Source organism: Furipterus horrens, unplaced genomic scaffold (assembly GCF_987537825.1).
Source record: "Furipterus horrens unplaced genomic scaffold, mFurHor1.1.pri manual_scaffold_3, whole genome shotgun sequence".
NCBI classification, from domain to species: Eukaryota; Metazoa; Chordata; class Mammalia; order Chiroptera; family Furipteridae; genus Furipterus; species Furipterus horrens.
Window position 1 is genome coordinate 157,373,418 of NW_028327173.1, and position 22,020 is coordinate 157,395,437.

The following is a 22,020-nucleotide window of genomic DNA, read 5'->3' on the forward strand; positions in this document are numbered from 1 at the left end:
CAAGGTTATTTCAAGAAATATGAATTCTGCAGGATGTTGGAAGGTATTTCATGAACAATGAGTTTTTGAGGTCAGTCAGTTTGGGAAAGGCTGAGTTAACTGATGATTTAACAAGCTTTTATTTATTTATTTGCTTATTTCTTTGGAAAGGGAGGGAGAAAGAGATGGAGAGAAACATTAACATGTAAGAGGTACATCGATAGGTTGTCTCTTGCACATCCCCAGTTGGGGACCGGCCTGCAACCCAGGCATGTGCCCTAACCAGGAATCGAACTAGTGACCTCTAGGTTAACAGGCTGGTGCTCAATCCACTGAGCCACACCAGCCAGGGAAACAAGTTTCTTTAATACAGGACTTCTCAGAGCTTTCAGTATGCTAATGTGCACTGATACTTTCTAGCTTATGGAGTCTCCCATACTCATTTGGGGTTAAGGAACTCTTTATTCAGAGAATTTCTTTCAGGAATGGTGGTGCTTAGAACAATGTTTCCCAACATGCGGTTGGCAGACCTACGCTGGTCTGTGAACTGTAACTGGCCTGAAGCAAGATCAGTACAGAAAATGAGAATTAGCAATTAGAAGTTTTTGTGGCAGTTTGACATTACTGCAACATTTAAGTATATGATTGTTATTGTAGTGATATATTTTTTATTGTAGTATCAAAATTTAGTCCAGGACAGATGGAAATTAGAAATAAACTACTAGTGCTTCACTACACAGAACACGTTTTATAGTACAAGGTATACAGTAACATCCTAGAATCAGCCATCAACCAAGCATTCATGTAATCAACTTATATCCATTTTCCTGATTCAATGACACAAAAGACTTTACAACACCTAACGTGCTGATTGAGCTATACAAAAGTCAGCCAAGAACTGGTCTGGGATTATGTGGGCACAGACATATAGGCCTGGGCTCAGACGACACAAGCTCGCGTATCAGCTCTGCAGGCACTGATAGATGTGTGATATTGGGCAAGCCCTTCATCTTCTTTGAACCTCAGTTCACTTGGCTGCAATATAGAGGACAATAGACTTCTTTCCTCACAAGATTGTAACAAGCATTAAATAAGATCATATATGTTGAAGTAATTATTAAAATTATAAACCCTTAAGGAGTATTCTAGATGTTTGCAAATAAATTTTCTGATGCACTCTTCCTTCTTTAGTCAAGGTGCAGTATAAATAGTGAATTGACACCACAGGCTGGAATCTCCTCACTTGTTCTCTTTCTCTGCTTCCTTTAAATGAGCAGGCTGTGTCCTAGGGCCCCTGAGGGCGTGAAAACCCTGTGAGTCAATGAATGCACAGCTGCAGCGTCTCTTGGTTTCCAAAGTCTATTAAAATTTTTCCAGTGTAACTATAGTAGCTTTTCCATTGCATCTTCTCCATCCTTATGGCTTCTCAAAAACAGCAGGGATTGGCTCTTCAGGGACATCAGCCAGTCCTGCAGATAATACAGATCCACATTCATCTGAATGAAGGTGATAAAGTATAAACTCACAGTCCTCACAGTTGCTTTCACTTTTTGAATTTATGAGCTTTCTAGATGAAAACAGTTACAACTCCCACTCCCACAGGCTCTGAGAACAGTTAAGCATTTGCCTTTCTAGGACTCAGAGCCATTAAACAACAGTTAATTTGTATGTTTATCAAGTTTCTACTTTTTAATTAAAATTGTAGGACAGTTTATTTAATTTGTTTCCGGATGTTCTTAGTCTATTTGTCCCAAAGTTGGCTGCTCCACATAGGATGGAATCATGCCTTAGAGTAAGACTCTCTACCCGGGGGCTGTGTATGGGTTTCCATGTGTACTTACTAAAAGTGCATGGAGCATCCTGGTATAGTCAGTGTTCTCCATACTCCTAGTCTATGCGTGAGGAAAAGTCTGTAAAAAGCATTACACTGGTTGTCAGAAAGTTTGCTTCTGGCCCTGGCCAGGTAGCTCAGTTGGTTAGAGCATCGTCCCCATACACCAAGGTTGTGAGTTCAATTTGTGGTCATGGCACATACAAGAATCAATCAATGAATTCATAAATAAATTAAACAACAGATTGCTGTTTCTCTTTCTCTACATTCTTTTCTCTCTAAAATCAATTTTATAAAAAGAAGCATTCCTTTAAATAAAGAGGGAGGAAGTTTGGGTTCTGGTACTGGCCCCATCATTAATTAGCTGAATGACTAGATTAAATCCCTTAATCAAACTGAGTCCAAGTTCCTTAATTACATAATGAAGGGATTGGACCAAATAACTCAGTCCCTTCCAGGTTCAACTCTATGACTAGATGTGTGTAAATGCTTTCAGTTCCAGGAGAAATAGCGGGCAGTGCAGACTCTGTCCAGGACCGCTGTTTTCTGCATCATAAATGGACACCCGGAGAAGTGTGAGGGTTGAACTATTCATTCTAGGGATGGCTGGCCCCTCTTTTGTCAGATGGTCCATGTACCACTGCCTCTATCTCACTCCTGGCAGACAGAGGTGGGGGTGGGATTGGGGAGAGAAGGCCTTTGGGGCAGAGTACCTTCAAATGAGAGAGAAAGGGAAGTGAGACCTCTGCTCAGTGAACAGTATTACCAGAAAATTGGACTTCATATATTGAATTATTCTTAGACATAATTTGTAAAGGTCCTTTAGGAAACTCTAGCTTATGTTAGTTACATGAAGGAGGTATAGGAGAAGTGTGTGGTTTTTTGGCAGAGGGTGGATACACATACAGACAAGGGACAATCAGTGGCTGGCACACTTCTAGGAAGCTATGGTATCTGATAGAATAAGATGGAAATGGAGCCAAATGAATAGCATGTCTAAAGACCCCCTCTTGACAGCTGAAGCTGCTTTTCAAAGTAAACTACAGGACAATATAAATGCAAGGGCAAGCAGGCAAATAAGACAGATTTTAATAAGACAGATAGGGGTCTGCCCCGGAGCCCATTTTATAGGCCAGTCCCATGCTGGGAGAGCAAAGAGCCAGTGGACGGGCCATGGCATCTTCAGGATTAGAGCTCAGACTCCAAGAGTCCAGGGTCACAATGTTATCTGATCTGCCTTGAGTTATTTGGCTGTACTGTGCATAATTTTATAAGATGGGGCTCTTAATAGTTTTTGGAGTGGGGCAGCTATTAAGTGGCAAATTTAGAGGGCACAGCACAATGTGCAATTGAAAAAGCAACTCCAGTGAGTTTTAATGGATATGGCCAAGGGCAGCCTTTGCATGGGAAGCAAACTCTTGCACAGATTATCTGGAGCTGTGATGCTGCACAGAGGGAGATGAAGCCAACATGGCGTGCTGGACACGAGCTAGCTTGGTTGTGGCTATGAGTTTGTGGGCAGCCAGAGCACCTACAGAAGCTCTTCCCTTGCATCTTGCTTTACAGAGCTTAGAACACCTCTGTCAGCCCTGGCCTGGTGGCTCAGTTGGTTGGAGAATCGTTCCGTACACCAAAAGTTTGTGGGTTTGATCCCTGGTCAGGGACTAACTATTGATGTTTCTGTTACAACAATATTTCTTTCTCTTTCTCTGTCTCTCTCTCCCTTTTCCTCTCTCTAAAATCAATAAGTATATCTTTGGGTGAGGATTCAAAAAACAAAGAATGAAACTGTTAATCTTCCCCTGTGAGCCCCATAAAACTCAGGTGAGGAAGAAACGGGTATTATTTCTCTTTCTGCGGATGAAGGAACAATATGAGACAGGGCAGATAGTTTGCCTGTGGGCACATGACTGGTTAGTGGGGACCTCGGAATGCACCATGCCCTGGAGGTAGATGTCAGCATGGTGGACACTGGAAAACTTTGCCCAGGATGGAGAAGTGGGCAGGAGCACTGGTGAGTGGGAGCCCTGGGGCCCACACCCATGGGGAGCAGGTGGGGGCAGCTGGCTCACTGGCTGTAGGCTGCTTGTCAGCCAGACCTGCCTTGCTGTGGTGGAAAGAACTGCAGTTGGCCCATCCTGGAAAATGGGCTGCATGGAAGGAAGGTGTTCAGGCAGCACAGGGGACAGCACACTTATGCTGGCCTGGGAGAGGGGCAGGAGTGAGTCCCATTTCCAGGAGGAGAGCAGAAGAGCACGAGAGAGCTGCTCCACATGGGTCTTGGCTTTGAGGGGAAGCTGAAGGGAACTGCTGACCTGATGGAAAAGGAAAGATGGGGAGCAGTGGGCTAAAGCAAGGACATGTCTGCTCCATCGAATTCAGGTTGGAAAAGCCATCCAAGCCTCTCACCACTCCACCTATTTTTTTTTTTTTTTTTTAACAGAGCTGTCCAGGACAGAGACTGCCTTCCCATACACCTGCTGCCTGCAGTCCTTCTGGACTCAGCATATAAAATAATCCCATCAACCTCTCTTCTCTAGGTAAAGCTCCATAGCTGTAGCTCAGGAGAGGCAAGCTCACTGAACCTTGTGATTGAAGGACGGCAGAGGCTGCAAGGGCCTGGGAGGGGTGGATCATCTGAAACTCATGGCTGGTTTCCTTGTGCTAAGCCCACACGTGTTGTGTTGTTACCTTACAGAACGCCTATGGGAGGTCTGAACTATTATTATCTCTAGTTTATAAATGAGTGGTTTTCAGCTTCGAGATTAAGGGGCTGGTCCAAAGTTACCCTGACGGTAAATGGTGGAGCTGGGATTAGAGCCACTGTGGGGCTCAGCGACAGGACTGGAGAATGGGTATGACCTGGGCAGTCCTCAGGCACAGGCCAGGGGGAAAACCAGAGAACCATTCAGTAAGTCTTAACTTAACTTCAGCCTTAGGTTCTGAGACTAAGTGAAATGACCTAGAACAAACCATAGTCTAATTGACATAAATAGGAGTTAAGTCCCTAGACAGCTCCTTAACATGATCATGAAACCACGTCTTGGAGGCCTTGCTGTACAAGCTTTCACTATGCACGGCCCCCTCAAATAGCCCTTTTTATATGATTCTAGACTATCTCAGTTCTTCTCACAAATTCTGCCTTCTCTCTTTTGTTTTGCATTCTCTCTGGCACCAGCTGAACCTGAGACAGGAAGGTGAGCTGGGACTCAATGAATGAATGCATTTTCTTACTCCTGTGATATCTGCACTGTTGTCTTGCTGATCATTCATGCTCACATGCACACACTTTCCTCAGCACAGGGTCAAGCTTTTTGATACTCATAGGAAGAGACACCTACCACCTGACCCTTCCCTCCATGAAGTTCTTTCCCTGCATTGCAGCTTCAAAGGAACCAGTGGGAAGAGAAGCTGCTATCAGGCACCTGATTCTCCGGCCAGTAACAAAAGGTCATTTGACTTTTCTGAAAGGCTGGCTCAGAAATTCTAGTCTTTAAATTCCTAAACTTCTATTAATGCTTGATCCACTGGGATTTTATTATGTCAGTATTCCTCATCTTGAAGAACCCCTCAATACTTTGGACCCCAATAATTGGAAATATGTGATATTGATGCCCTTGTTATGATGTTGATTCCATAAGACAAATGGCACACCGATAAATTACATGCTTATTATGCATTATTATCTCATATAAGCCTATTGTGAATTGTAAGTCTTACGTTTATGATCCCATTTCTTTAATTAAAAGCTGTATATAATACCTTGTAATATTCCCAGCAATAGAAAGTTACAAAATGGAATTCCTTCAAAAATAACCTACAATTTTGACTTTGCACCAAGTCATCAGACATTTCTCACAAGTAATTTCAAATTAGTAGCTTGCATTTCTGGAAACTTGTCTGTAAAGTCCAATTCTAAATGCCATTTTCCTGATGACATGTATTACACAATTAGTTACACAAGTGTCTCCCAAAAGCTTGAGAGGAAAGCCCTTGGTGGGTGGTCTGCCATGATATTCAAGGATCTTGACACTAACCTCAACCACCTTTCCCATTTCACTTCCCACTACTGCCCACCAACCATTCACAGTGAGCCATACTGTTCAGAAGTCAGTACCTTAATATATAGGAACTTTCATGCCCCCATTCCTTTGCTCACGTTGTTCCCTCCACCAAGATGTCCTTCCTTCTTTTTTCTTTTCCATATAAAAAGTTCCCTATGGAATCAAGACCCAGCTAAACATTTCATTTTTTGCTGAGCCGTCTCCAACTTCTCTCCCATCCAGGGAGAACTGCTGTCTCCTGAGCTCATAGAGCCCCCTGGATAATTAGTTGTTTACTGACCTGTCTCTCTCACTAGATCACAAGATCCATAAGAGTACACCATAGATTATTTCTTTGGCATACTTAGCATCTTTGTTGCGTAAATAAGCTGAAGGCGGCCCCATAGAAAACAGAGACACCCAAGACACAAATCTTTATCTTTTGAAAATGTGTACATAGAATGCAGTTACATGGGATAGCTGGATAGCTCTTTAATGACACTGTGGGGGATATTTTGGAATTGTTATTGACAAGTTAGTGAAAAGGGGCTGAACCCTGGTGAAGGAGCTGGTAGAATAAGAAGGTGTTCCAGCCAGGGAGGGAGGAGGATGGGTAACAGAGCTGGAAAAGAAGAAGGTTCAGAGGGGTTGAATTTGGGCAGGGGCATTTAAGTGAGCTAGGAATAGGGCAACTAGCCCTTCCCATATGAGGCTCGGGGTCACTGGGTCCCAGAAGACTGAGGGATGCTATCTGTGTCTGTCCTTGATAACTATGGGTGGTGACTGGTCCATATATACCTTAGTCAAATAGAGAGTTGGTAAGTTATCTGATTTATGGATAATGCCAGCAAATAGCCACACAGCCTGTGTGGTAAAAACCATAGAATAACTTAATGAGATGACCTCTGTGGAATAGTCTTGGAGAAATTCAAAGTCAGGCGTTAAAGGATGTAGGTAAAAATGTTTATAAAGAAGGTGAAATACATACCATTTTTGTTTCTTTTTCTTCTGGCAACTGCCATACCATTGGAATTTTTAAGTTGCTGCCCTGGATCCATGAGGGAGGTTGCCATGCCTGCCCTCTGGACTTCACAGCTGGCCTGAATTCTGCAGTGGGAGAGCTGGAAGAATGCTCAAAGTTCCTAAACCTTGGCTATAAATTAGAATCACCTGAGATTTTTGAAAGCTCTCCAAGTGATTCTAACCCATATCCAAGGCTGAGAACTGCTACTCTAAGAAAGTGCTTCTCAAACTTGAATGTATAGACTTGAACCACGTGGAAATCTTGTTAAGATGAAGATTCTGATTCAGCAGGTCTGGGCAGGACCTGAGATTCTGAACGTCTAACAAGCTTCCAGGTGAAGCCCAGTGGCTGCTCCAGCACCATACTCTGAGTAACCAGGGTCTAGAGTGGTCAAAATGCACAGAACCTCCTCCTATCTCTACTGAATTAGATTCTCTGAGAGTGGTATTCACAAATATACATTTTAAATAAGCTTTCCCACCCAGGTAATTTAGAGGGAGCCACTTGCTTTTAGATTCATATTTCAAAACTTGCCAAAATCGAAAGAATTATGCCCCATACTTGTCAGAAATACAGATGGATTAAATCAGAATTTTAGGAGTGGCAAGACAATATGTACTTGAAGAAGAGAACCAGGTAATCCCTCTGATTTCAGGTCTAGGAAAGGCTGGCTTGGTGGGATCTTTTGGTGGAGCTGGGGAAGGCCCAGGTAACTCTCCTCCCCCTCTCTACAACGAAGTTGTCATTGTAAAATGCAGCTCCAGTGACTGTCACAGATAGTCTGCAGAGAAAAAGTGGGTATGTTGGGGGCAGGGTAGGCCCAAAGGTGGAAGTGTCCATAGTGTTCAGTGCTGGAGACAGAGGGTTTTGGTTGTTGATTCTGAAGTGAGAGGAAGTTGGGTGAGAACAGGGGGAAAAGATCGGATGAGTGCTGTGAGCTTCAACACTGGAAGACCTTGCTCCATCTTGAGTTTACTGTGCATCTACAGGGAGGAGCAGGAGCTGTGGATGGGGAGAGGACCTCTGAAACTAGTACACCTGTCCCCCTTCCTCCTGGTTGGCACCAGGAGGAGAAAAAAAGAACGGAGGGTCTGTTTGCTTCTATAGCTCCACCTCCATACCCATGCTGTGACAATAGGACTCCTATTAGTCTGCACTGGACTTGTTTTATGGTTGTTGTTACATTTTGAATATGTTGAAAGTATTATTTTACACAATAACATGTGGTGCATGGGCACACAGATATACCCATATTATAAACCCATGCTGCATATTTCAGGCTGTTCTTCTCAAACTTGAGCATGCATTAGAATCACTTCATGGGCTTGTTAAAACACAGATTCCTGAGTTCTGTTCCAGAGTTTCTGAATCAGTAGGATATCTAACAAGGTCCAAGGTGATGCCTGGGTGTACATGTGTGGCAAGAACTGCAGATGAATCCCTAAAAATATTTTAGCAAGTCTGTGTATTTTCTGGGTATAAGTGAAGCAATTTTGAAAATATGTGAGATGTATTTATTAGATTGAGTAAATGAGTAAATGATGTGTGTTATAAGATAGAGAGATGTTATTGGGTGCCAGGTTCTCAATGTAGAGGAAGGCAAGCAAAAATCCTATGGGGATATATCGCAATGAACTGTGGAGGTACTGGTGTGAATTCATGATTTAAAAAATAGATACATAAACATGTTTATGTGCACAGGTGTATTATGTATGCATGAGTGTGAATGTACATTTGTGTGCATGTAAATATACCGCTTATATTTCCTGGATTTGTCTGAGAGGGCCAAAAACAAAGTCATACTAGTAGCCATGAGCACACCTAGTTGCCCAGGTTTTCTTGGTCTCCAATATTATTTCCCACCAAAATAATCCAGGGCTCATCAAAGAAGGGACAGAGTCTAGGTCTGGGCCAATAGATGAGTTTGAAATATTTTATTATGAACCCAGAAAGTTAAAAAAAAAGTTGGAAAAACACAGGATCTAGATTAAAGGGACTCTCACTGGTTAAATCTGAGACAATCTGAGCACTGAAATAGTGAAGTACAGTAATGACTTAGAGACTCTTGGTAAAAAAGGAATGTAGTAATTGCTGAGGGGGTAGGGTGTAAGGGAATTAAATGGTAATGGGAAAAATACAAGTTAAATAAAAAAAGAAATGCATGAGTCTACACATAGAATAAATGATTAGGTAAATGAGAGGGGAGGGACTCTTGCTCACAGGAGAAAGAGAGCTGACTTAAATATGGCAGGAGTGCTAGAGATGGAAAATCATTTTGAAACCATTGTGATAAAGGCTAGATCAGGCAAAAATCAATAGGTGCTAAGTCTAGAGGGAATTCTGATGTTGAGGAGGATATTTGCATGGTTTTAAAATGAATCCCCACAGATTGCTTATTAGTCGTAAGGGAGGGAAAAAAGGCCCCAGTGATAGTATTTGCCATATGAACAACTGTAAACCTACTTTTGTCAACCCTTACGTTTAAGCTATGGAACTATAGGTTGTTTTAGAAAAAGGGTAAAATAAATAAATAATAAAGAAGCAAAACATAAAAGTCATTTGCTCTTAAATTCTCAGCGTCAGTTTTCTAACTCTCAACTTGGAGTTATAGTAGAATCATTTGTGAGGCTTTTTACCCCAATATATATTCTCCCTGACCTCCCCTCCACCAATCCAATTTACTCCCTTGGAGGGATATGAAAATCTCTGTCCACTCCTCCCCACCTCTGAAAACCACAGCCTTGGAGAAGGCTTCTATTATCAATGGGAAGGTATTGTGTCCCTCAGCTGTGCTAGGGAAGAAACAGGCCTCCAGATCTGTGATAATTCAGATCCAGGAAATCTGCAAAGGGATTTCAGCCAGGGTCTCCACACGTTGTTCCCTCTGCCTGGAGGCATGTTCCTCCATTTCTGACCCAACCCCTACTCATCTTCCAGGTCTTCAAAAAAGTCACTTCATCACACCCTGAACCTCTTCTTGACACAGAAAAACAACCAAGAAGAAGGAAATGAACTGTCATTTGTCTTTGTTTCCCACTGAACTGTGAGTTCCGAGGGACCAGTCTGCTGCACACACTGTCCACAGGACTAAGGAGAGCACTGCTGCAGCAGCTACTCAGATGACATTTCCTCTTTCCCATTTGTCCAAAATTGGCCGAAAATAATTCCTCAGAGGCTGGTAATTAGTATCGGGCTAGGAACTGTGTAAATGACAATACAAATATTGTGGGGTTTGGTAAAAATTGTTTGGGTTGGGGAACCAGATAAAAAACAATCTCCTTCCCAGTGTTAAGATTACATAAAATAAATAAAATTAAATAAAATTTACTGCCTACAAAATAATATGTATCATGTATTTAAGATAGGAATTCAGTAGCAAAATAAATGTCTGTGAAGGCAGCAACTATAAATAAATAAATAAATGAATGAATGAATGAATGAATGAATGGAACTAGAACGTCAGCTGCCTTGTGAACCTACAAGGTGTTTTCTCCTCTGATCACCTGGCTTTCCCCTACCAGATGTAAGCACTCTTCTGAATTTGTATTTATTATTAATTTGGTTTTTCTTAAAACAATACTTGTGCATCTCCCAACAGTAAGTTATTTAGCATTGCTAGCTTTTGAGCTTTGCAAAAAAGGTATTGTTCTGGTATGATCTTCTACAGCTTGTCCTTTTTTGTAAAAAAAAAAAAAAAGCAACATTATTCCTGGGACTCAACTATGCTGTAGCTCATTCATTTTCATCACAGTATAATACTGCATTATATGAATACATCACAATTTATTTATTCATTACTTGTCAGGTTTTGTTTTTGTTTTTTTTTTCTCTGCTGCTACAAATAGTTTTTTCACACATCTCCAAGAACCTCTGTAAATTTATCTTGAGTACATACCAAAGAGTTAGAGTTTGCTGGTAGGTATAGGTTCAGGTTTATAAGATAATGGCAAATTATCTTTTGAAGCAACAGTGCCAATTTATATTCCCACCAGCAGTGTATGACTTACTGATGATCCATATCCTTGCCAACAGCTCATACTCTTAGGGTACAGAAATTGCAATGGCAAACTGCAGCATATTTGTGCCAGAAGGCAGCACTCCTGACTGGATGAACTGTTTCCTCCTGACCATCTGACAGGAGGGCTTGGCCCCGGGACTCTGTCCAGGGGATGGGCCCTTGGGCCTCACCTTGTTCCATCCTGACTTTGGGACAGAGCGCTAAATTCAGATGACAGACTTTGCTATGGATACACAGTCATCAGAGATGGCAACCCATCATCGTATGTGGCACCTGGAAGGACCCTGCAGCCAAATCGTTCAGTCTACATTTCAGAAGACTGAGTCTCAGAAAGTTTCAATGACTTGACAAGTTCTCAGAGCTAATTAGTGCAAGAACCTGTCTCTGGGGCTCTTGATTCTTACTCTAGCGCTTAACAAGTTTTGTTTGTTTTAGCAATTTAAGGTGGCATAATATGATCTATTAAATCAATATTGATTCTAAATATTTAAATAACTGCCAATTTATTTTTAAGAGATGTTTGATTGACTTAAGTGACTGATAAATTTGATAACTTTAGCTTCTTTGCTTATGAACTAAACAGGGGTAGTAATGAATTTCAATGAGATAAGTAGGGGAAAGACGCAATCTCCACAATTAGGGTTTTTAATATGCAAGTTTAACAGTATTAAAAGACAGTAATCTCCTGGGGAAAATAAACCCCAATTTTCTGACTGACCATTTTTGTCCTTGGATCACCGCACTGCCCATCGCACTGCCCCCAAGCAAATGCAAGGCACTGCCTTAAGAAGCCATTTTGTAAGGAAGGCAAACCTCAGTAAGTTTCAATTCACCCTACTCTTGGAGCACTCATAATTAAGCTACCGCAAGTGGCTGGGAACTACGTGTACATTATGGCAAAATAGCCTCAGTAACCTGATGGTTTATAATCTCACATGGCTTTAAATGTGAATATAAAAAAACAGTGAAAAGAGACCAACTGGCAGCTGAGGTACTTTACCGTCTTCAGAGTGTACCTAATAATTAAACAGGGCATGATCCTGTGAGAAGGATCTGTCTCCATGCATCAAAGGCAGTAAAAATGGAACTAGGGATGGAGAGGACTGCCTAGTAGCATGGGTGTTTGTGTGAGGGCTGTGGCCCCTGAAGCCTGCAGTGGGAACCACCGCCTCCAAACACATACAACAGCACCCCTCCCTTGCCCATCTCTACCCCAAGAATTTATTTGCCATTTAAAAATATCTTTTGGCTAAACAATGTCTGTAGGCTGGTAATAAAAGATTTCTCCGAGCCCATCCCTCTTTTAACATCAGAATAAAACTCAGGAGAGTTTATTACTGTGAGGTGGGAACACCAAGTAATTTTGCTAGGAATGCTGAGCAAACGATACTGAGGTACTCCTGGTTCAGGTTTTCATCCTAGCAGTCATTTTAATCAGCACTTCCTCTATTTAATGAGGTTGTAGTGCCATTACATAATCACCCAGCTCACTGGATTAATGATGAAACGAGGAACTGATTTTTCCAGTTGCATCATTTGAAGTAAATGTTAACTTTCTTTCCGAGTCCTTAGTTAACCGCATTAGTGTGACAAATATGTCTTTGTCTAGCATAAGTAATTAGAATTTAATCACTTTAACTGCATCTTAATTACCCCAAATGAATTGAAAGGACATTTAATAGCAAAGATTAAATTGCCTTAATGAACGATTTTTGTGACTCCATCAATACTTGAATCGCGTTAGCCACTCCTCTCACGCACTTAACCCGCAGTGACCACCAGGTGGCGCACTTCGCTCGTTTATTTATTTAATTTTCCCCATTGATCTGTTTTAGAAGACAACAGGAAAGAAAGCGAAAAGCACACAGTATTGTGTTTCTTTGGTAACCTCTCTTTGGGATTATGAGATCATCACCAGATTCGAAAACGAAAGCAGTGATTTCAAAAAGTGTCGATGCTGAGTGCCCTACGGCATATGCAAAAGAAGATGAGAAACACATGGATAACTGGAAACATATGGTACTTGATGAAAATTGTAAGTTGCCCTTTGGATGATTGCCAACATATATACAGAGTTTTAGTCAATTTATTATTTTTTAGTGCAGAGGCCAAAAATATGAATAATAGGCAAGCTTTGGAATAGCAAGTCAGGCGCTGACATGAAGCCAAGAAATGTAATTGCTGTGCAAGTGCAGATCAGAAGGCCAATGCATGAAAGTATGGAAGGTTTGGGCCTTTGGGCCCTCCTCCAGGCATGGGTCCCAATGGACCAGTCATACCCACAGAACACATCTAATGAGATGGGTCTTGCCCATCAATAATTGTTTAAGTGAACAAATGGATAGCACTAGACTTTGGTTCCACATCCAGCTAAGTTACTGCCTTACATTCTCCCTGGCTGCTTCTTCAAAAGAAAGCAACAAGAAGTCTCTCTTATAAGTCTTGAGTAAAAATGGAATAAGGTTCCATAAGTAACTCTCTTTGAGAGTCCCAGAGGGGAGACACTCACTCTCTAACATCAAGACCTTTATTGTGCAGAGACTTTCTAGACAGGGTGTTTATGACAGAGAATCAGACATTTTCATTTTTGGGGTCCACTGACTTGGCAAACCAGTTCTAGTAATAGAGGAACAGGAAGGAAGGTAAGAGAGTTCTGGGCTGCAACCTGTGAAATCTGAGTTCCAGGAATCAGTGATTTCCAGCTGTGCTATCACAGGTAAGTTACTTAACCTCACTGTACAGAAAAACAGGGGAAGTGATGGTAACTACCACATAAACTAGTGGTTCCCAAACTTTGCTGCACATTAAAATCACCTCAATCTCTTAAAAATCCCAATGCCCAGGACACGTCCTATATCAATTGTAGCAGAATATCTAGGGTTGTAGCCAGGAATCATTTTTTAAAAAAGACCTCTAAGTGATTCCAATATGTAGCACAATTTGGGAACCACTGGCATAGACAGTGGATATTAAATGAGAACATCTATGTGCCTAGCATGTACCTGAGTACCAGAAAGTGCACAGCAGACATAAGCTCCTTCCTTATCAATTGCCATGAAAACTGGATGGGTTGTACTTCAGGATCTGGTTCTGTTCAGCTGTTGTCTTATCAAATTGTTTCACCAAAATAAAAAGAAAACTTCTAGACACTAATTTGTTCCAACATTATGATAATATAATATCTTTTGGGAGAAATATAATGTGATGACCCTGTGATAGCAAGACCCTGTGATAAAACATAAATCTGTATGTTTGTATCAAAATAATCAGATTGTCTTCTGATTGGTCTAGTCATCTAAACCAATCCTATAATTTCTGGAGGAAAGAAGCTTCATTAGTATTAACATACTAGTGTTAAAAACCTATACAAATTTATAGATAGAAGACAGGAATTTATGATTGTGCACTTAATTCATTCATATTAAAAATGTTTTTTTTTTTACTGAACTTTCTGAGGCTCACACTTTCCATGTGGAAATAATATAGCTTTTCCCTCCCAAATGTGTTTATTCATCTTATTTAAATAGACACAAAATGAAAACAGTATTTAATGAATACTTGTTGAATGACTTTCTCCAGAATTATATCTACCCTCCAACTACCATGACTTCAGTAAGACCCTCCTTCTGTTGCTACCCTAGGGGACCATTCAGTTTTACCAAGAATATGAAAATTATTCTGTCTTCAATGGACTGAAGTGGAACTAGTTATTTCTCATCCAATCCAACAAGGCTCCTTGGTTAATTTAAACATTGAGTTGGTGTTTATTCCAATACGTGGAGTTTACAAAGAGCACTGAGCACTGTTACTTGAAGGGTAAGGCTTCTAACTGTGAATTCTCAGGAGTAAAATACCAAGAAACTCCTTGTTAATTACCCACCCTCATCAGATTTCAGGATTTTCTTTCTTACAAGAAAATCAACAATAAAATTTACCGATATATTCTGTAAGAACTATTTCCTTTGAGAACTTTGGGTAGCAGTGTCTGTTTGATTAGCTGAATTCACCATGAATGCGGAAATGATGACATCAAAACGGCCCGTGTAACAACCTCCTTAAAGACCTCGTAGATTAGAGATGACTATAGATTTTCCCCAGCATGGATCAAAGGGACTGAATTGAACGTTTTAGCTTAATGATCCAACCCCTGTCACACCCATAGGGACTCGAGTTCCGATTTTGTAAGCAGGTGTGCACATGCACTCAGATGCACACAGAAAGCTGCCAGAGAGGGAGGAAAAGATCAACCACCTGATCGACGAGAATAGGTTTGATCTTTTCGATTACTTGACTGTGGCGGTGTATATTCCTGGCGGGCACTTACGATTTCTTACAAATTTCTGAATATTAGCCGCGAGTTTTCGTTTTCTCCCTACAACTCTTCAAAGACACCCCAGCCACCTTCCAGAGGGGGAAGAGAAACTGGACAGGCAGCAAGACGACGGGGCCCTGTCCAGGGTCCTGACGCTGCTTCAAGGCTCCAAGGTGGTGGGCCTCCGAATGCCTTTTCACCCAGTTTACGAGGGAGGAAACAAAGACCTCCAAGCTCCAGGCTCAGAGCAGCCTCCTAACTTCCCCGCCAATAGCTGGAAGGAGAAACAACAAAACAAAGGAACCGCTAATCCGCCCTCGCGGTCCCCCCGCCCTCAGCTCCAACCTCCTACTTTAGACAACCAGAACCACGTTTTCCACCGTGACCCTGCTTTTCTCAAAGAAAAACATGCCAGCAAAAGTATCATTCAGGTAGAAAATCCAAACACGCACCTTGTTTTGATAGGTTAGGACTGGACAGGTTTGAGGGGATGGCACTTTTGTCTCATCACTGGGATAATACTGAGGCATTGCTGGACACCAAGATAGACCTACTAGGTATCCTTTTCTTCCTCCTCTACACTTTCTTCCTATCAAAATAGTTATCGTTCTGAAATCCCTGGAACAATTTCACAGCAAGGCTTGCTGGGCTCCAGGCCCACAGGCCCGCAGGGGGCGCGCAGCTCTCGCAGCATGGACGTCCCGCTTACAGGAGAGGGTGAGCCCAAATGGAGGGAAGGAGTTTGGCTTCCCGCGGCGTGCTAACAGCTCAAAGATGGAAGATAAGAAAGTAGAGCCCTGGGCTTTTAGGCGCTCTGCTGCTACAACACAACTTGCTATTGGATGGCATAGCTCATCCCAATTGCCAGTTGCAAAACAGCAATGGCAGGGCTGGGTCTCTAGTGACCACAGCAGCCCTGGGCCAGGCGGGTCCCTCTAGCCGACTCTGGTCACTCTCTGGGCGCTTCCAAGAAACTCACTGCTGCACCACTGGCAGCACAGCCAGTGGCCTTCTGGACAGGCTGTGGTGTTTGTTTATCTTAGGCAGCTGTCCTCCTCCATACGCTGACACCAGAGTCACCACACAATAACCAGCAGGTCTCCTCAAGCCTCAGAAGAAGGTCCACCCCCCCACCCCAAAAAAACCATGTGCACACGTCCTCCTACCCACATGAGCTCCTTTCTCTCCTCACCAGGGTTTGTGCCCCCTAGTGGGGATGGCAAGAGGAGACTTTTGTCTCATACCCTCAAGTGGTCAGACACGGGCTGCAAGGAAAGCTTATGCAGAACCTTCTAGTAATTGTTCCCAAGAGCAAGGCTTTTTGATTTCCTGCTGAGCTGGTATGTGTGGGGTCCCCAGCTAATTCCCCCGGTGCATGTCCCCTATTTTGTCTGGGGGGTGGGGAGAATGTGGGATCCTTAGGTCTCTGCCTGACAACTGGCTGGTTCCCCAAGCACTCTGGTAAGAGGCCATCCAAGGCCTTTGGAGGAAGCACTCCTCATGGGATTTGAGACCACTTCTGTGGCTGCACCCCGCCTGCCCTTTGTTTGAGCAACCAGCTGGAAGCAGCTGCACTGCCCGAGACCTGCTTGGCACCTTCTCCTCCTCTCTAGGGCCCAGGCAATCTTCCAGTTCTGGTGTTCCACACACCAAGTCCTGGCTTTTCTCCCGGACCAGCTGGGGAATCTTCGAGGATTGGGGAAGAGGGGTTCCCAGAGCCAGTATCACACTCCTGCTTGGCTCCCGTGGCCCAGGAAAGTGAGGAGACAGTTGAAATGTCACCTACTGGGATAAACATTAACAAAAAGCAAATGAACTTGTGCGGGGGCCTGTTATCAATCAACCCAGCCACAAGGCCACTTATGGCAAACACAGTCCAGGTTGGCTGGGGCAAGACTTTCTCATGGCCACCTCTTGCTCCCCGCCCCCCTTTTCTCTAAGTTGTTCTAGAGCAAATCCAGGACAGGAAGGCAGCGTAGTCTGGGTGCAGGAGATCTGGTTGGCTCCTTGGCATCCTTTTAAACTTTGCCTCCAGGTATCAAAGTGTCTGAGTGGCCCAGCCCGAACCCAGGACTTGGGGGCCTCACCTCCCAGGTCCCCGGTGCTTCGCCAGCTGGTGGGTGAGGGTTGCAGGCTCTTCCTGAGCTGCAGCTCCCCTGGTGTGGTGGACACCTTCTGGAATCTTTAATTGGAAACTAATCTCCTCATGTCTTAACAGGTGCCCACGTCAGAGGGGGGCACCCACTCACCCGCACAGCCCAGTCAGCCCATCCTACCTGGGATGAAATGGGGCACCAGTCTGGTTGCGCTGTTCTTTAATGGGGCAGCAGCAAGTATAGCATTGAGAGAACATATATTGATTTTTAAAGGTAGTTAATTTGGTGAGAATTTCCTCCTGTCTCCTGTCTTCCACCAGCAGATGTAATTTTGTAAGGAGAAGGTGCCTCCGCAAACACCCTGCCATGCTTGACTCTCTACAGCAAGCTGCGAGAGAACTGGGGTACAGGAATGAGCATAGAGAAGCCACTCTCCCATCACCGATGGAACAACCATGGTGGGCCCCAGCATCGTAGGGGGTGGGGATTAGGTTGACAGGTCTTTGAGTGAAACAGTGAGCAAGGCTGCAAGGAGCATCTCAGTGCTTGGGAGTGGTGTGGGGAGGCAGCCGCAATGTTTCACAGCTGCAGCCAACATGCCCTGCAATCCGTTTTAAGTCTCCTGCAAAGCCCAATAGAGATCTTTGAGAGGGTTCAGGAAATGGCCTCACTCTTTATTTTTCCTAAATGACAATAGTAACAGAATGGCTCGTTCTTCTTCTGTGGCTTAAAATAGGTTGTGTCTTGCAGCGTAATGGTATTGCTCCCGGTTTGCTCCCCACTCGACCTCGACCTCATCCCAGGCCTTCCACCCCTTTAATTAAGCTAAAGAAAGTAAAATGAAAGACAACGCTCCATCCGGGTTTTAGGATTCGGAGTCCATTTGTAATTAGGGGCCAAACAGGTGTCCTACCAGTGTCTCCAATTTCCCGCACTCCTGGAAAAGGCCACATGCCTTGGGCTGAGAATGACACACCATGGGCTCCTGGGTGCTAGGCAGGCACCCATTTGATAGCCTCCTGGAAGCCGTGAGCCTTGTCGAGCACGCTGCCCGTGCCTCTCTTGCGTGGGTCGCAGTACTTGGCTCCCTGCTCTCGGGCTTCCTGAAACAGCAGGGAGGTGCTCAGGCATGGAAGTCAGAGGGCACTCACGCAAAGCAAGGCCCTCGGCTGGCTTTCCAGGGCTTGGGGGTAGTCTCTGAACATAACCTCCCATCTGTCTTTCCAGGGGGCAACAGTAGGTAGTGAAGGAGGAAGGGTCACTTAAGTCTGGACCAAGTGCCTTCAAGGGGTGGCAGGTGGGGAACAGGCTTCCCTGGAGCACCCCTCTATTTCCATTATACTCCCACCCCCAAACCCTGCCTGCCTGTGCAGGCACTGCCCAGGTAGAAGGTCCTGAAGCTGGGCTCCAGTCCGGCATAGGAGTGCGAAATGGCACTGATCACCTTGGACACCACCAGCAGCAGAGCAGTCAGGGAGAGGAGTAGCCATTTCTCCCTTTCCTATGGAAGTTCATCTGCCCTTGCGACTCGTTCAGCCCACAGGGGCAGGGGTGGGCGGTAGGCGATATGGTGACTGTATACATGGCCACAGAATAGAATCGCAGAAGGCCAGAGGACACCTGGTCAACCTCTCACCTCCTGTCCCCGTACTCCTGGCTTCCTTGTGTGGGGTTTTTGCTTGGAGTGAAGGAGCATGGAGCTGAGACTCAGCCAGCCTGGCGCTCGGGCGAGGAGGCCACCAGCGCCCAGACCCAAAGATTGCTTTGGGTAGCATCCGGGCTCGAGTCACAAGCTCTCCGGCACGCCAGCACCTGCTTCCCTCTAGCTTCTCATTGGCCGGCAAGAGGTGGGGGAGGGGGCTCTGGTCTCTCGCTTTGATTTTAGTCTTGAAACTGCTCAATGCCCTCGGCTCTGAGCGTATTGACTGTCTCTCGTTCTCCAGGGACGAATTAATGGAGAAGGATCAGTTAATTAACAAACCCGCATACCGGCTTTTACCTTTCTCTTCGCCAGGACTCAGGCCAGGGCGCCGGGCTGAGATGGGGTCCGGGGTAGTGGGGAATGGAACCAGGAGTCAATCAGCTCAGCCCCAGTCTCATCAAACCAAGTCCGCCCTCGGCTACCCCTGGCTCTATCTCCTCTCATGTCCTCCGCCCTCGGAAGTCTCGGAATCCACACGAAATCCCCCTGTGCCATTCTGGCTGGGCTCAGCTGTCCCGTCGGCTAGTCGCGGCCAGAGCCTTGTCCTCACCTTGGCCTAGAGGGGTGCGAGAGCTAGGCGCTGTTTCTGCGCAGAGCCACGGAGACCTTCCTGCTAAACTCCGAAACGCCAGATCTTCCGGATTTCGGATCCAGGAGACCTCTTCTGGAAGACCTGGGGGGGCTACCTCCACACTCCCACCCTCCCCTGCATTGGAATTCAGATGGAAAAAAAATCATGCAAAGGAATGAAATGAAAATGTAAAGTCCTAAGCAAGTGGGCAGCACAGACTGTCCCTGGGCTCGGCTGGAAGCTCCCTGGTGGCTTCGTCGACCTCACCCGGACCTCCGCACTGTCTGTCACCCTCTCCTTTCCACAGTCGGTTGCAAGAACAGAGTGCGTGCTAACCCCTACACAGCGTCCGCACCATACAACCGCCGCCCCTAGGCTTCAGAACCTTTTGCCCGAACTCTGACTTCGATCCCCACCCCTGTCCCACCCCGCGCCAATAGAGTTAGGCTGGAGGGGGTCACCGCAGCGAGTTCATCCCAACATTGGCAGGCAGCTCCAGCCTAGAGCCCGGGTATGTGCCAGGCGTGTAGTTCCACGCACGCGTTGCCTCCCTCTCCCCAAACCCGAGTGCCCAACCGAGGAGCGACAAACAGACGGTGTCTGGCCAGATGCGGTGATTTTTCTCCGCCTCGGGCAGTGCGAGCTTCCCGCGCTGTCTCCCAGTACAAATGTGTCCCCTCAGTCGCAGAGACGGCGCCACTCAGCTCCCGGAGCCTTCCACAGCCCGACGCACTAAGTCCTGGAAGAAGCGGCCAGCTCCCTGGAGCCGCGTGCTGGCTCTTCCATGCCCAAGGACCCCCTCTCAGGAAAAGGAGGACGGGGTGAAGAGGTCCCAGCCCTCTCTCCTCTCTCTTTTACGGTCCCTAGCCTTCCCCATCCCTTCGCGCCCAAATCCTTTAACCGCTCACCTGCTAAGCGGAGCGCAGACATGCGCTGGAACTCCGGCTCCTGCAGCCACTTCCACATTCTCCGGAAGGTCTCCCGGCCAGACTTGAGTTTGCTCCAAGGTTTGGGATTGCGCAGCAGGTCCGAGAGGGTCCCTTGGGAGCGGCAGAGCACCCTCTGCGCGAAGATGGCCTGTGGGATGCTGTAGCGCTTGAGCTCGGTGGTGATACGCTGCGCCACCTCTTTGGTATTGATCTCTTCCATCTGCCCTGAATTACTTCCATTGCTGACCTGCGTACCAGTCACGGAAGGGTTGGGCTCCCGGGCTGTGCCCAGGAGCTGCCCGTGGCTCTGGGCGTTCAGGTGGGCGTGGGGGTGGTGCGGAGGAAGGCCGTTGATGGGTACCATGCCGGCCGAGGTGGGCGTGAGGTGCTGCTCCCCGTGACGGCCAAGCATGGCCGGGTGGTGGGCTTCGAAGCCGTTGGGGGTGAGCATCTTGTCAGTGGGCATGGCAGCGCCCGGGTGAGCATAGTGCGGGAGCCCTTGCTGAGAGTTGTGAATGCCGCCCAGACCGGAACCGGAGAGAGGGGAGAGGCTCTGGCCCATGCCAGCCACGTCCTTGTGGTAGGGGGTATAGAGGTTATTCATGGAGGCCAGCCCGCGCTCGTCCCGCATGAGCGTGAAGCTACCGCTCACGTTGCCCGCCAGGCGCTGGTGGTGGTGCGGGTGGTGGTGGTGATGGTGGTGGTGGTGATGGTGGGGGAACTTGTCCGAGACGGTGGAGATGGGCGGCAGCGGCTGCAGAGGGGTTAAAGTGGTGTAGGTTGTGGGCATGCTCATACCTGGGGGAGTCTCGCAGGCCATGGTCATCGTGGGGTGCAGGGGGCCGGCCAGGCTGTGTTCGGGGGTCCGGTGGTGGTGGTGGTAATCGCCGCCGCCGCCGCCGTCCAGCAGGGACGCCATGCCCATGGAGCGCGGGTGCGCGGGGGGCAGGTGGCTGCCGCGGTGCGCCACGGAGCTTCGCGCGTGGGGGCTGCCGCCCAGCAGGTCGGCAGGAGCGGGCACCGGCTCATGGCTCACCCCGTGCAGCTCGCCGATCGCCTCCATGGTCAGCTGCGCATTCATCGTGATCCGGGCGAGCGGGCGGCGGACACAACATCGATGAGGCCGGACAGAGGCGGCAAAGGGCGCGCGGAGTCCGGTCTCACATCGGCTGCCGGCGACTGTTGCCTTCCTTCCTTCCTCTAGCTGTGGGGCTCTGTCTCCCTCTCTGTGTGTCTCGCCTTGCCTCTTGCCCCCACCTTCCCCTGTGCGTCCTCGGCTTTTTTTTTAATATTAATTTCCAAAAAGGCTCCGCGCTGTTGGGTGAGCGCGGTGTCCCCAGCCCCCTCGCCCCTAGCTCCCTCTTGCCCCTCTCTTTCTTAGAATTGTGAGGTCCCCGGCTCCCCTGACGCAGCCCGCGCGCCTGCCGCGGCTGCTGCCTGCCCTCGCCGCTGGCCAGCTCGAGCCATGGCTCGGTTACTGTTGCAGACTCTGTGGCCGCGGTGCCGCCGCCGTTG

General features: G+C 46.4%; 1 protein-coding gene across 2 annotated transcripts in view; it reads right to left on the reverse strand.

Moving 5' to 3' along the window:
• Positions 1-21,807, reverse strand: part of ONECUT1 (one cut homeobox 1) — a 32,199-nt gene extending 10,392 nt beyond the window's left edge. The window contains exons 1-2 of one of the 2 annotated variants that reach the window (XM_090270623.1): positions 20,485-21,807; positions 1,221-1,448 (exon numbers count right to left, since the gene is read on the reverse strand). In XM_090270623.1, coding sequence (XP_090126749.1) covers positions 1,396-1,448; positions 20,485-21,586 — 1,155 coding nt within the window. In that variant the 5' untranslated portion in view covers positions 21,587-21,807 and the 3' untranslated portion in view covers positions 1,221-1,395. Of the gene's footprint in view, positions 1-1,220; positions 1,449-20,484 lie in introns of those variants that run through there. The other variant, XM_090270622.1, reaches the window with a different exon arrangement.
• Between the last annotated feature and the right edge of the window lie 213 nt (positions 21,808-22,020).